Source organism: Oryza sativa, chromosome 11, assembly GCF_034140825.1.
Source record: "Oryza sativa Japonica Group chromosome 11, ASM3414082v1".
Classification (NCBI taxonomy): Eukaryota; Viridiplantae; Streptophyta; class Magnoliopsida; order Poales; family Poaceae; genus Oryza; species Oryza sativa.
This window is the reverse complement of record NC_089045.1, coordinates 23688483-23700105: the sequence shown is the minus strand read 5'-3', so window position 1 is coordinate 23700105 and position 11623 is coordinate 23688483. Positions and strand designations below refer to the sequence as shown.

Sequence of the window (11623 nt, the reverse complement as noted above, 5' to 3'; positions counted from 1 at the left end):
AAAGGGAAACTGACACGTGGGCCCAATTCTTTTTTATGGTTTTACTCGCTGACAATTGGGTCCCATTTAGATTTGTTTTTATTTTAGTGCCACGTAAGCGCCACGTCGATGCCACATGGGATGCAGACCAAGTCAATCCACCACGTAAGTGCCACGTAGGATAAAACTGCCTCCGAAACCACCAGGGGAGTCTATTTGCAACGGTTTTGGAAGTTAGGGGACGGGTTATACCTGGTTTTGCTGTTGAGGGATGCGATTCAACCAGATGAATGAGTTGAGGGAGACAAAGTGGACTTATTCCTAGTAACAAAGCCCAATAGCAGATTCGGCCCAGCAGCAGAAATCCCTACCCGATTTCTTCTCAGGATAAGTTCATCTGAGGTCCCTGAATTTGTCAACGAATCCGATTTTCGTCCTGGAACCCTAAAACCAGATACAATGGGTCCCTCAACTATCAAAACTGGTGCATATAAGGTCCCTTGGCGGTTTAGATGGCGGTTTTGGCTGACGTGGTGCCTATGTGGCTATTTTGACTCGGTCTTCATCAGACGTGGCACTGACGTGGCGCTTACGTGGCAATTTGATCCAGAAAAATAATAAAACCTATGGGACCCACATGTCAGTTACACAAAGAAAAATAATTAAAAAACGGTGGGGCCCATGTGAGCCCCACATGTCATCCTCACCCTACCCTTCTTCCTCATTTCTCCCTATCTCCCCTCTCTCCAGGCACCACGGGACAGGGTGGTTCGGCGGCCGCTGCCGGCGGCGGCGGTGGCAGCGCAAGAGAAAGGGAGGGCGCAAGAGAAGGGTGGCCGGTCGAGTTCCTCAAGGGCGGTGATGACCTGGACGACGACGACGACGACGACTGCGGCGGCGGGAGCGCTGGGTGAAGGGGGAGGGGGAGCGGGGCGGCCGGCGCAAGAGAAGGGCGGTCGACTGGGTTCCTTAAGGGCGGTGACGACCTGGACGACGACAACGATGACTGTGGTGGCAGGAGGGGAGGAGAGCGGGGCGGCCGGCGAACGCCGGGTTCCTCAAGGGTGGCGATGACGACGACGACTGGGCCGTCCGCCCCTTCTCTTGCGTCGCCGCCGCCGAACCTCCCCGTCCCGTGGCGCCTAGAGAGAGAGGAGAGGGGAGAGATGAAGAGAAGGGAGATAGGGAGAGATGGGGAAGAAGGGTAGGGTGAGGATGACATGTGGGGCCCACGTGGGCCCCACCATTTTCTAATTATTTTTTCGTGTAACTGACATGTGGGCCCCACGGGTTTTATTATTTTTCTAGATCGAATTGCCACGTAAGCGCCACGTTAGTGCCACATCCGATGAACACCGAGTCAAAAATAGCCACGTAGGTGCCACGCCAGCTAAAACCGCCATCTAAACCGCCAAGGGACCCGTTGTATTTGGTTTTGGGGTTTCAAGGATGAAAATCGGATTCGTTGACAAGTTCAGGGACCTCAGATGAACTTATTCCTCTCTTCTCCTCTTTTTTTCAGTAGAAGTCGAACAAATTCAGTCCACAACACGCCAACACCCGCGGCCTCCGCCCATGGCGACCTCCGCCGCGCGCGCCAGGATCGACTCCCCGCCGCCACCGCCGCCGCCGACTCAGCCGCGGCGCGGGGACGACGACTACGTGCCGTGCAACATCGTCGAGATCGAGCTCTTGAACTTCATGACGTACGACCGCCTCGCCTGCCACCCCGGCCCCCGCCTCAACCTCGTTGCCGGCCCCAACGGCTCCGGCAAGGGCTCCCTCGTCTGTGCCATCGCCCTCGCCCTCACCGCTGACCCCAGCATATAACCTCCTCACCCTGCTCTCCCACTCCCCTCCCGCCGCAATTCTTCTGGGAATACGACGGCAAAATGTATGAACAAATGCGTGAACGGAATGCAGGTTCTCGGGAGGGCAGCCAGCGTCGGCGCGTTCGACAAGAGGGGGGAGGAGTCCGGCCATGTCAAGATTTCACTCAGCGGGAATACACCCGAACACATCATCCGCATCACAAGGAAGATCGATACCAAGAACAAGTCCGAGTGGCTACTCGATGGTACTCCCCTTGACACTGCTTGTGTGTTCCTTCATTCTTCTGAGCTATATATGTTACTTTTAAAAAAATTGAAGAAAACTGTGGAGGTGCATCACTAATATTTATTACCTGTAAAAGCCACTGTGCCAAGAAAGGAAGTTGTTGATCTCATCAAGAAATTCAATATTCAAGATAACAACTTAACTCAGGTGCACCTTCAGTTTATGTTACCTCTCCCTTTGTTTACATTCGTTATCATTTTGCTTTGCATGTTAATCCAGAGGAGACACTCACTTATCCATTTGTCGTGAACCTATTCCTGATTTCTGTTGCTTCCTGCTCAACTGTGTTCAGTTTTTACCACAAGACCAATTCAACTATTGGAAGAGACTCAAAAAGCTGTTGGTGTTCCTGATTTACCCGTTCAGCATCATCAGCTTATATACAGGAGTAAGGAATTGAAGAACCTTGAAGTGGTAAACTGAATCATTGATCTTCTCTTTATGCTTGCTTGGACCATTGGCAGCTATTCTCATTTATTATTAACATATTTTATTAGTTCTCATTTATTATAAAGCAAAAGGAGCAGACTCTGAATAATCTAAAGGCCCTCAATGCTGAACTAGAAAAAGATGTTGAACGTGTCCGGCAGAGAGACAAACTCCCTATTTTTGGTTATGAAGGGAATGAACAGAACTGTAATTTCAATGATAATTGTGATACTTCTTGTTGATTTGGTCTTAGGCCAATTTAATGAGGAAGAGGCTGCCATGGCTAAAATATGAAATGAAGGAGGAGGAATTGATAGAAGCACAGGAGCAGGAAAAAACAATGAAGAAGAAAATGGAAATAGCCAAAATCTGGGAAGATTCAAAGCGCCCTATCGACTATCGAGTATGTTTCATACTAAAATGGTTTCAATTATTCCTAGAGGCTTCTTGTACTATGCGCGTGGGTAATTGTTCTTTAGCAAGAAGATTCATTTTAAGTCCTCCAATCTGAATCGATAAAATCTTGGTCAGCCAAGAAGGCAGTCCTGTTATTTTTACTAGCATTCATTTGATCCAACCTTGATTCAGTATTACTTTTTATGTTTTGGTAGATGCACCACTTTCCTTTAATATTTTAAGTCAATGTTTTTCTTTTGTACTTGAGTAATGCTAATTAAAACAAGCTAAGCTTGATAGGGCCAGTATCCATGATCAGCATCATTTATAAAGAAGCAACTTGTGAATCCGACCACTTTATATAAATGACAGTCTTCCCTTGTTTTCTAGTATAAGTTGTCAGCCCAAACACTCACTCGCACACACACCTCTCTCTTTCTCACTTGATGAAACACACACACACAGAGATGATGAACTGACGGAGGAAGAAGATGAACGGTACGCAAGGAATTTCCACGCTGCACACCAGCGCGCACAGCACAAACACTTGTTTTTCACTTCACTTTTGGCACACTTTAACAAATGCTGATTACATTGGTTAAATAGACCACACACACGCACAGGTTAAGCCACGTCTTGCCGCACAAACCGGCAAGCACCTCCCGTGGATTATCCTCTAACCACCTTCCTACATGCAAGGCACAACTCGCTGCATGCAGAGCACCACTAAATCACTAACCAACACATGCATGAGCCATCTGATCCAGTCTTCTCGCCAAGAATCCATGCTTCACTTGCATGCAGATCATGGCCTCCCTGATCAAACTAAATCACACATACTATTGACCTGCTCACTGCTCAGTACACACACATGGAAAGACTAACGTGGACACAAACCACTAATTAGCTAAACACGACTTGATAGGATGAAAAAACACAAACGACAAGATTAAGTCTAACATAAGTTTCATGGCAAGTTTTTCATCTCCTGTTAAACTTTTTTTTCATATTCAAGGAGCTTATGCAATCAAATTGTTTGCACTCAATATATCTGTGGTTTTTTAATAAATCGACTCCACTCTATTTCTCACCACTGTGGCTGCTCATGCAGTATCAGAGTGCACCTTAAATGCAAGAGAACAAGAACAGTTAGTATATGGGGGTATAAAATATGCTCTCCACTTACTTAGGGAGTAACTATAACTAAAAGGAATTGGGGGGGGGGGGACAGGGAGAGGTTAGGAGATACATTGTTGTATTACCAGTGGATATAACAAACTGGCGAGGTTAATGTTTTGAGTTCTAGTAAAATACCCATCTTATTTGTTTTTCCCTACTTGTAGAGAGCTCAAGAAAGAGAATGTCCCATACTTCAATTATAAAAAGGACAAGCAACCAAATAGCGGAAACATGAATAAGCAATATGTTACAGACAAGGAACTGCAACTGGAATGAACTCTTCTATACCGAAATCAAATTTCTAGAACTATTTCACTGCTGTATGTCATTTCCATGTCTTCTCTATCAGAATGAACAAGTGAGGGCTATAATGAACAAGCTCCCTTGAGCTTTGGACTCATCGAGCTACAGGAACTGCCAAGTCCAAGATTGAATCTTGGTGTCAGCTCCTACAGTTACAACCTTAATCTGTAAATACCATCACCATTGTAAATTCCTGCATTTCTGTCTGTTTTTTCCGTTTTTCTTTCTCTCTCCTTCTTTCTATTTTATTTTCTTTTTCTATGTTTGTATCACCTCATTTCTATTAATGAAATGGCTATAAGGTGGAGCCAGCTCTACCTTCTTACGTCAAAAAAAAAAAATGAAGGACATAGAAGATCTAAAACAACAAGAAATCTCTGTTCAGCAAAGGATCTTGAAGGCTAAGGAAGCTCTTGCTGCTGCTGAGAGGGAACATGATCTACAACCATATGAAGCACCTAAAGCTGAAATGGTTAGTTTATTTGCCTTCTTTCCACTAGCTTTTTCTTTTTCTTTTACATATGTGACATACAAGTATTCTGTACAGTTTATCTGCTCCTGTCATTATTTAAGCCTGCGACTAATTTTATGTTTCTGCATAGTTGTGACTCCGAGCAAATTGCAAAACCCAACTGGGATATAAATAATTAAAAAATGAAAGCACAGACACAGAATCTCTCTTAGTGTGTGTGTGTGTGTGAGAGAGAGAGAGAGAGAGAGAGAGAGGGCAGCTTGCAGTGGGGGCGTGGTGTTTGGTTGGTGACTTTAACTTGTTGGCCTCGGAGGGTGACAAGAAAAATGGCAATGTGAATCGCAGACTGATTAACAAGTTTAGACAAACTATTGACGTTCTGGAGCTCCGTGAAGTTTATCTGTTCGGGCGCCGGTATACTTGGAGCAGTGAACAAGAGCAGCCAACCTTAACCAAAATTGATAAAGTGTTGATTAATGGGGAATGGGAGGAATTTTTCCAGGATGCCCATTTGCAAGCTCTCAGTTCGTCCGCATCCGACCACTGCCCTCTGCTTTTGACTTGCGATAACATGATGCACCGTCCGAGAAAGTTTAAGTTTGAGTCTTTCTGGACCAAGCTAGATGGGTTTGAGGAAGTGGTCCGGCAAGCTTGGGCAGCTGCGCCGTCGGGCTCCAACTCTGTTTCCTCCCTTCATCTCAAGTTGAAATCTACTGCCGCATCTCTTCGTTCGTGGGGGGCTAGGCGAATCAGCGAACTTCGGCAGCAGCTCGCAGTGGCTCATGAAATTATTCTTCAGCTGGACAAGGCCCAGGACGACCGGCTTCTCTCGGCAGAGGAGCGATCGCTGCGTGCTACCTTGAAGGGACGATGCCTTGCTCTCGCCTCCCTGGAGCGCATTAGGCTCCGTCAGCGAGCCAGGCTGTTATTCCTCAAGCATAGCGGCACAACGGCACAATTTTTTCGCCTTAAGATCAATGCACGTCGAAGAAAGAAAGCAATTCCTACCCTCTGTCATGATGGTGTCTATGCTACCACTGAAGAAGATAAGTTACAAGCTGCATACAACTATTTCCTCAATATTTTGGGGACGCCGTGTCCACCTTCGGCATCCGTTAATTTCGGTTTGATTGGTTTGGCGGCCCACGATCTCTCTGAATTGGAGGGCGACATCATTAAGGATGAGGTGAAAAAGGCGATCATGGCGTCACCAAGTGACAAGGCGCCAGAGCCAGATGGTTTTAGCGCCACCTTTTTCAAGGTTTGTTGGGGAATTATCAAAGATGACTTGGTTGCGGCCCTTAACTTAGCCTGGAGAGTGAATTCCCAGCACCTGCATCTCGTCAACACAGCTTCCATCATCCTCCTGTCCAAGAAAGAGGACCCGAATCAACTAACTGACTTTCGCCCAATTAGTTTGATTCATAGTTTCACCAAGATCCTGACCAAAATTCTAGCACTCCGTCTCGCCCCGAGAATGGATGAATTGATCGGGCCTGCACAGTCGGCCTTCATTAGGTGCAGAAGAATACAAGAGAACTTCCTCTATGTTCATGGTGTAGTTAAGAAGTTGCATCGGTCCAAAACGCCTGCCATGCTGTTGAAGATTGACATCGCAAAAGCTTTTGATACGGTATCTTGGGAATTCCTTTTGGAGCTGCTTCGACATTTGGGCTTCGGTGCTCGATGGCGTGACTGTGTTTCAGCTCTGCTTTTCACTTCGTCAACCACCGTCACCATCAATGGTAGAGACACTCAAAGGATCAAGCTAGCTTGGGACTCAGGCAAGGGGATCCACTCTCGCCGTTGCTTTTCGTCATTGTGATGGAGGCGTTTGCGGCTCTCTGCTCCACGGCAGCGAGCCGTGGCGTGCTTTCCCCACTTGCTACGGGTTCCTTGCCACTTCGCGCCTCAATCTATGCAGATGATGCCATCATCTTCTTCCATCCTTCTCGGCGGGACGCGCTGACGATCCACTTCATACTTAAGTTGATGGGTGACGCCACCGGCTTGGTTTCCAACCTAGCCAAGAGCTCGTTGACCCCGATCCATTGCACTGTTGTTCAAATTGAAGAGGTCACAGAGGTGTTGACATGCCCGATCAAGCAATTGCCGATTGTTTACCTAGGGCTGCCGCTTTCTGTGAGTAAACCGACGAAAGTGCAAATCCAACCGATGATGGATAGGCTTGCCAAAAATTTGGCTGGTTGGAAGCCCAAGCTTTTATCTCCAGATGCCCGTCTAGCCCTGATCAAGCATGTGTTAATGGCGCTCCCACTCTACTTCATGTCCGTCTTGGAACTACCAGCCTGGGCGATCAACGAAATTGAGAAGAAATGCCGGGGTTTCCTTTGGAAGGGTGATGAAGATGCTGCGGGCTCTTGCAGCTTGGTGGCTTGGGAGAAGCTTTGCCTCTTTGTCGAGCAGGGGGGACTAGGGATCAGAAACCTACGCCTAATGGGAATTGCGCTTCGCACTCGGTGGATTTGGTTGCGCCGTGCTGAGCCAGAGCATCCTTGGACGCGTGTTGCACCTCTAGCTGACAGAAAGTCGCTGCACTGCTTTGCCGCTGGTAGCAAAGTACTGCTGGGGAACGGAGCCTCTACCTCGTTTTGGTGCGACAACTGGTTGCCAGACGGAGGATCAGTGCAGTACAGATTCCCAATTCTTTTCTCCTTCGTCAAGCTGAGTGACATCACGGTGGCTGCCGCTCTCTGCGACAACTCCTGGATTGCAGATATTAGGGGCGGCCTGTCTGTCCAAGCGATGGGGGAATACCTTGCGCTCTGGGACGTGATCGCCGGGATTTCTCTCGACCCCGGAAGTACTGACTCTATGATCTGGAAGGCGGCACCTAACGGCGACTTCTCGGTGCGGTCTGCCTACTCTATCCTTTCGGCTGGTAGAACATCTTGCCCACTCGGCAAGATTATCTGGAAATCCCGCGCGCCAGCGAGATGCAAGTTCTTCATGTTCCTTGCGGTCCGCAATACCTGTTTAACAGCTGATAACCTGCAGCGCCGAGGCTGGAAGCTCGCACCAATTTGTCACCTTTGTTCTAAGGATGGAGAGTCCTACCAACACATCTTCCAAGCCTGCACCTTCTCGCAGCAAGTTTGGGTGCAGGTTCAGGCTCGTTTGAGCCTCTCCTGCTCGCCGCCGTCCTCAGACTTTGCCGGTTGGTGGCTCGCTGCCCGGCAAACTGTTGCGAAGATCGATCGCAAGACGTTCGACGCCGGGGTCATCCTCGTTACATGGTTGATTTGGAAAGAGCGAAACGCACGGGTTTTCGAGGGAAACAACCTCGTCGGTCACGCAGCTGTGTGTGACCATGTGTGATGAATGGGAAACTTGGAAATCAGCAGGGCTAGTTACCTCGTTGAATGTTGCTGCGGCGCCAGCTTTAGAGAGATTACAGACTTTGTAATTTGCTTTTTGTTGTAATGGCGGTGCTTTGACGCATTGCATTTGTATAGTTTTTCCCTTTTCCTTAATATACATCGGTCGGCATTCTTCACCGTCCCGGCGAAAAAAAAAGAAGAGAGAGAGAGAATCTGAGGAAGTGCTCTGATAGGTAACCTGTTTTGCCTATTAATTTCTATTTCATCCAAGACTCGGCTACATGTTGCTTTATCACAGATTGAAGCAAATGGAAACTATAAGATTCTCCAAAGAGTGAGATGTTGTGGTGCTGAAAAAAAAATCAAAGAAGCATACAACTGGGTGCAAGATAACAGATACAAGTTCAGGACTGAAGTTTACGGACCTGTTTTCCTTGAGGTTTGTTTACATGCATGTTTGTCTACCATTGTTTGCTTTGCATATGATACAAGTACAACCATTGTCTTGTTCTTTGTACTATTCTCAGGTAAATATTCAGGATAAGGCTCACGCTTCATACTTGGAAGGCCATGTCCCAAACTATATATGGAAGGTACAAATATTATGATAGTATTTTGTGATGCTTACTTATGCCTTACTTGATTTTGACATTTCAATGAAAATATGGAAAGCCAGGACAACACATTCTACCAGTGCCTGCTGTTTCTGTTGTGCCAATGCATGTTGTGTTTTCTTTTTCTTGCTCATAGTCAAGATATGTAAAGGGGAAATTTATCCTCCAGTTACAGGACATGGTTGTTTTCCAGTAGGATGGCATCTATGTGAACTATTTCTAGAACAAAGTCCCTTGTTTGTTGTCGTCATTGACTTGGAAACCATGAACCACCACGATCTGATTTTTTTCCTCCTATGGAAAATATTACATCTGTAAACAAATTAACTGCCATTTTGTTTTATATGTCAGTCATTTGTTACTCAGGATGGAGGTCAGCAGGCATTGCCTAAGCAATTTAGTCTAAAAAGAAGGGCATTTACCATTTGAGAGCATCGATATTTGTCATTTGTTACTCCTTTTCAATGTGCCCTATTTTTTTTGTTCCGCATTAATTTCCTAGTTGTTCCTATTCCTATTATTTGTCAAATTAACTGCCATTGTAAGTTCTGCGTTCAGATTTGATGCTAGATTACACGACGTATCATCTATTGTTTTTCCTAAATATTCATTTGAAGGACCCTACAGCCGTTCTCTTCTGGTGGCTTCATCAATCTTAAAGCTTTCTCAGCCTCTGTTCCCTCTTACTCCACAAAACATGCCATATGTAAAAGAATGGTAAGATAAATTATTTAGTATTGTTATTTTTTTTGCAGATGCAGGAAGTTGGCATCTACTCACGACTTGATCAAGTTTTTGAAGCTCCTCCTGCCGTGAAAGATGTTTTAATTAGTCGCGCTAATTTCGATCATTCGGTATGACTGCTTATGTCCACTTCATAAATCTATATCAAGCTGCATTGGATAACGCCTGAATCCTCAATTGTGTGTTCTCTCCCGTTTCTCCTTTTTTTTTTATGTCTATATAGTATATAGGAACAGATGAAACACATAACAGAGCAGATGATGTACCTAAGTTAGGCATGTCTGACTTTTGAACCCCAAATAACCACTACCGGTGTTCTAGATCAAGATATAGTGGCCATTTATCAGCATTTGTAGATGATGTGATCCATCCCCTTTTTTTATGGGCAGTATGTGTGCCAGTCTCAACCTTAATGCTTGTTAGCTACTCGGTTTGTGCATTCTGATCTGCTGGTGCCTAATGCTTATCAGCTTACTGGTGCAGATTTAGATGTTGGTGAGTGGTGACATCGAAAGGCTTCGATCTCAAAAACAAAAGCACATGAAAGACATTGAAGGTACAGGTGAAGCCTTAAAGATGCTATTGATGACACCGAGTCAATTAGAAGATGAAGCAGCAAAATTTCACAGGATAAATGTTTCATAGGTTTAAATTCTATTCACAGAACTAGATATGGATATAATTAATGTCCATTTCTTATAGCGCTCATATTTTTATTGCCATATTTCCAGGAGGAGATGCTGCATGAGAAAAGGAAGCAAGACGAAATAAAGAAGCATGTTGGTATGATAACTTTTGCTGTTCTTCTACTTGTATCTTGTCTTTGCACCTCTAGTTAGGAAAAGAATAATGCTGGTGAGCATATATAAAAAGAAAGTTACGGAGTCCAGCAAAATAAAGTTTGTTGATCAGGTGGCAAAGTTTGATCAGCGATTTCAAGTAGTGCTAAAATTCAAGGTTAGCAGAGCCTGGAAGTTCTTTTGCTGACAACCAATATTTTATTAATCTTCAAGGTCATCATCAAATTTGTGTTTGGTTTAATTTTATTTAAATTCTCTCAGGATTTGCTTATTAGAGCCGTTGTTCTCAAACGGAGTTGCACACAAGAGAATATGGCTTCTATTGAGCTTGATACAAGGTATGCTTGTGAGAAACTAGTTACTTTCACAAACTAGGCTTCTTAATCTGTTCATATTCCTTGCATTTGATTACATGGAACCTTAAAAGGAATTATAGTAATTAAAGAAACCATAGTTACCATATTTGCAGTACACTATCGAAACAATAATCAGATTGCATGATGTGGTGATCTGATTTGGGGTTTGCCAGCAATCTGCCAGCACGTGCTGTGATTGGCAATCAGGAAGAGTTCACCGACATTGTTGGGTTTGATTCAAGGCTGTGGTTTGATATTCTATGAAACTTTGTGGCATTGGGTTCATGAACCTCAGCATGGATTCATGATAGGAGAGTACACCCCATATCTTATGTTTGTCTAGTGGGGGATTCCATACCACGGACATGTACCAGGGACCCACAGATCATGATTGTGGTAACTACAGTAACAACAGCATTATATCCCAACAGCCTTTGTGCATCTCAATCACGTCTGAAGCGCCTAGGCTCCAGCATGTTAGTGTCTTCTCATCTAAAACAATTCTGCCAATCTTAGTTCCTTTATTTGTTGGAGTTCTCCATAGAAATCCCAGCTATTTGTTTGATTGTTCAGGATTTATGGTGCCCCTTAATAATCTATTGTTTGTTATTTTAAATCTGGATTTCTTATTCTGTTTTCTCAAGTGAGTTAATAATTGGAAATGTGCTGGCATTTACTTTGTCCTAACAAACCACTTAACCTATCACTTATCAGCATATGCTAGCACTTAGCACCCATCTGTTGATGGTTTCACTTGTTCCACTCTATTTGCAGATGCCTACTACCATGGGAAAAGAACTGGATTGTGCCATACAAGGTATTGAATCTGAAGCAAATTCTATGCTTTTTCTTAATCAAAATGTTTTGCTGGAGTATCAAAACAACTGGCAAC

At 44.9% G+C, this 11623-nt stretch overlaps 1 protein-coding gene and 1 pseudogene across 1 annotated transcript; both read left to right on the top strand.

Annotated features, from left to right (window-relative positions):
- The first annotated feature begins 1502 nt into the window (after positions 1-1502).
- Positions 1503-3017, top strand: LOC136351215 (structural maintenance of chromosomes protein 5-like). Its single transcript, XM_066305606.1, has 4 exons — positions 1503-1764; positions 1903-2056; positions 2174-2244; positions 2390-3017. The coding sequence occupies exons 1-4, from the start codon at positions 1555-1557 to the stop codon at positions 2495-2497; spliced, it is 543 nt and encodes a 180-aa protein (XP_066161703.1). The 5' UTR covers positions 1503-1554; the 3' UTR covers positions 2498-3017.
- Positions 3018-4744: 1727 nt separating this feature from the next.
- Positions 4745-10995, top strand: LOC107277884 (structural maintenance of chromosomes protein 5-like; annotated as a pseudogene).
- Positions 10996-11623: the final 628 nt, after the last annotated feature.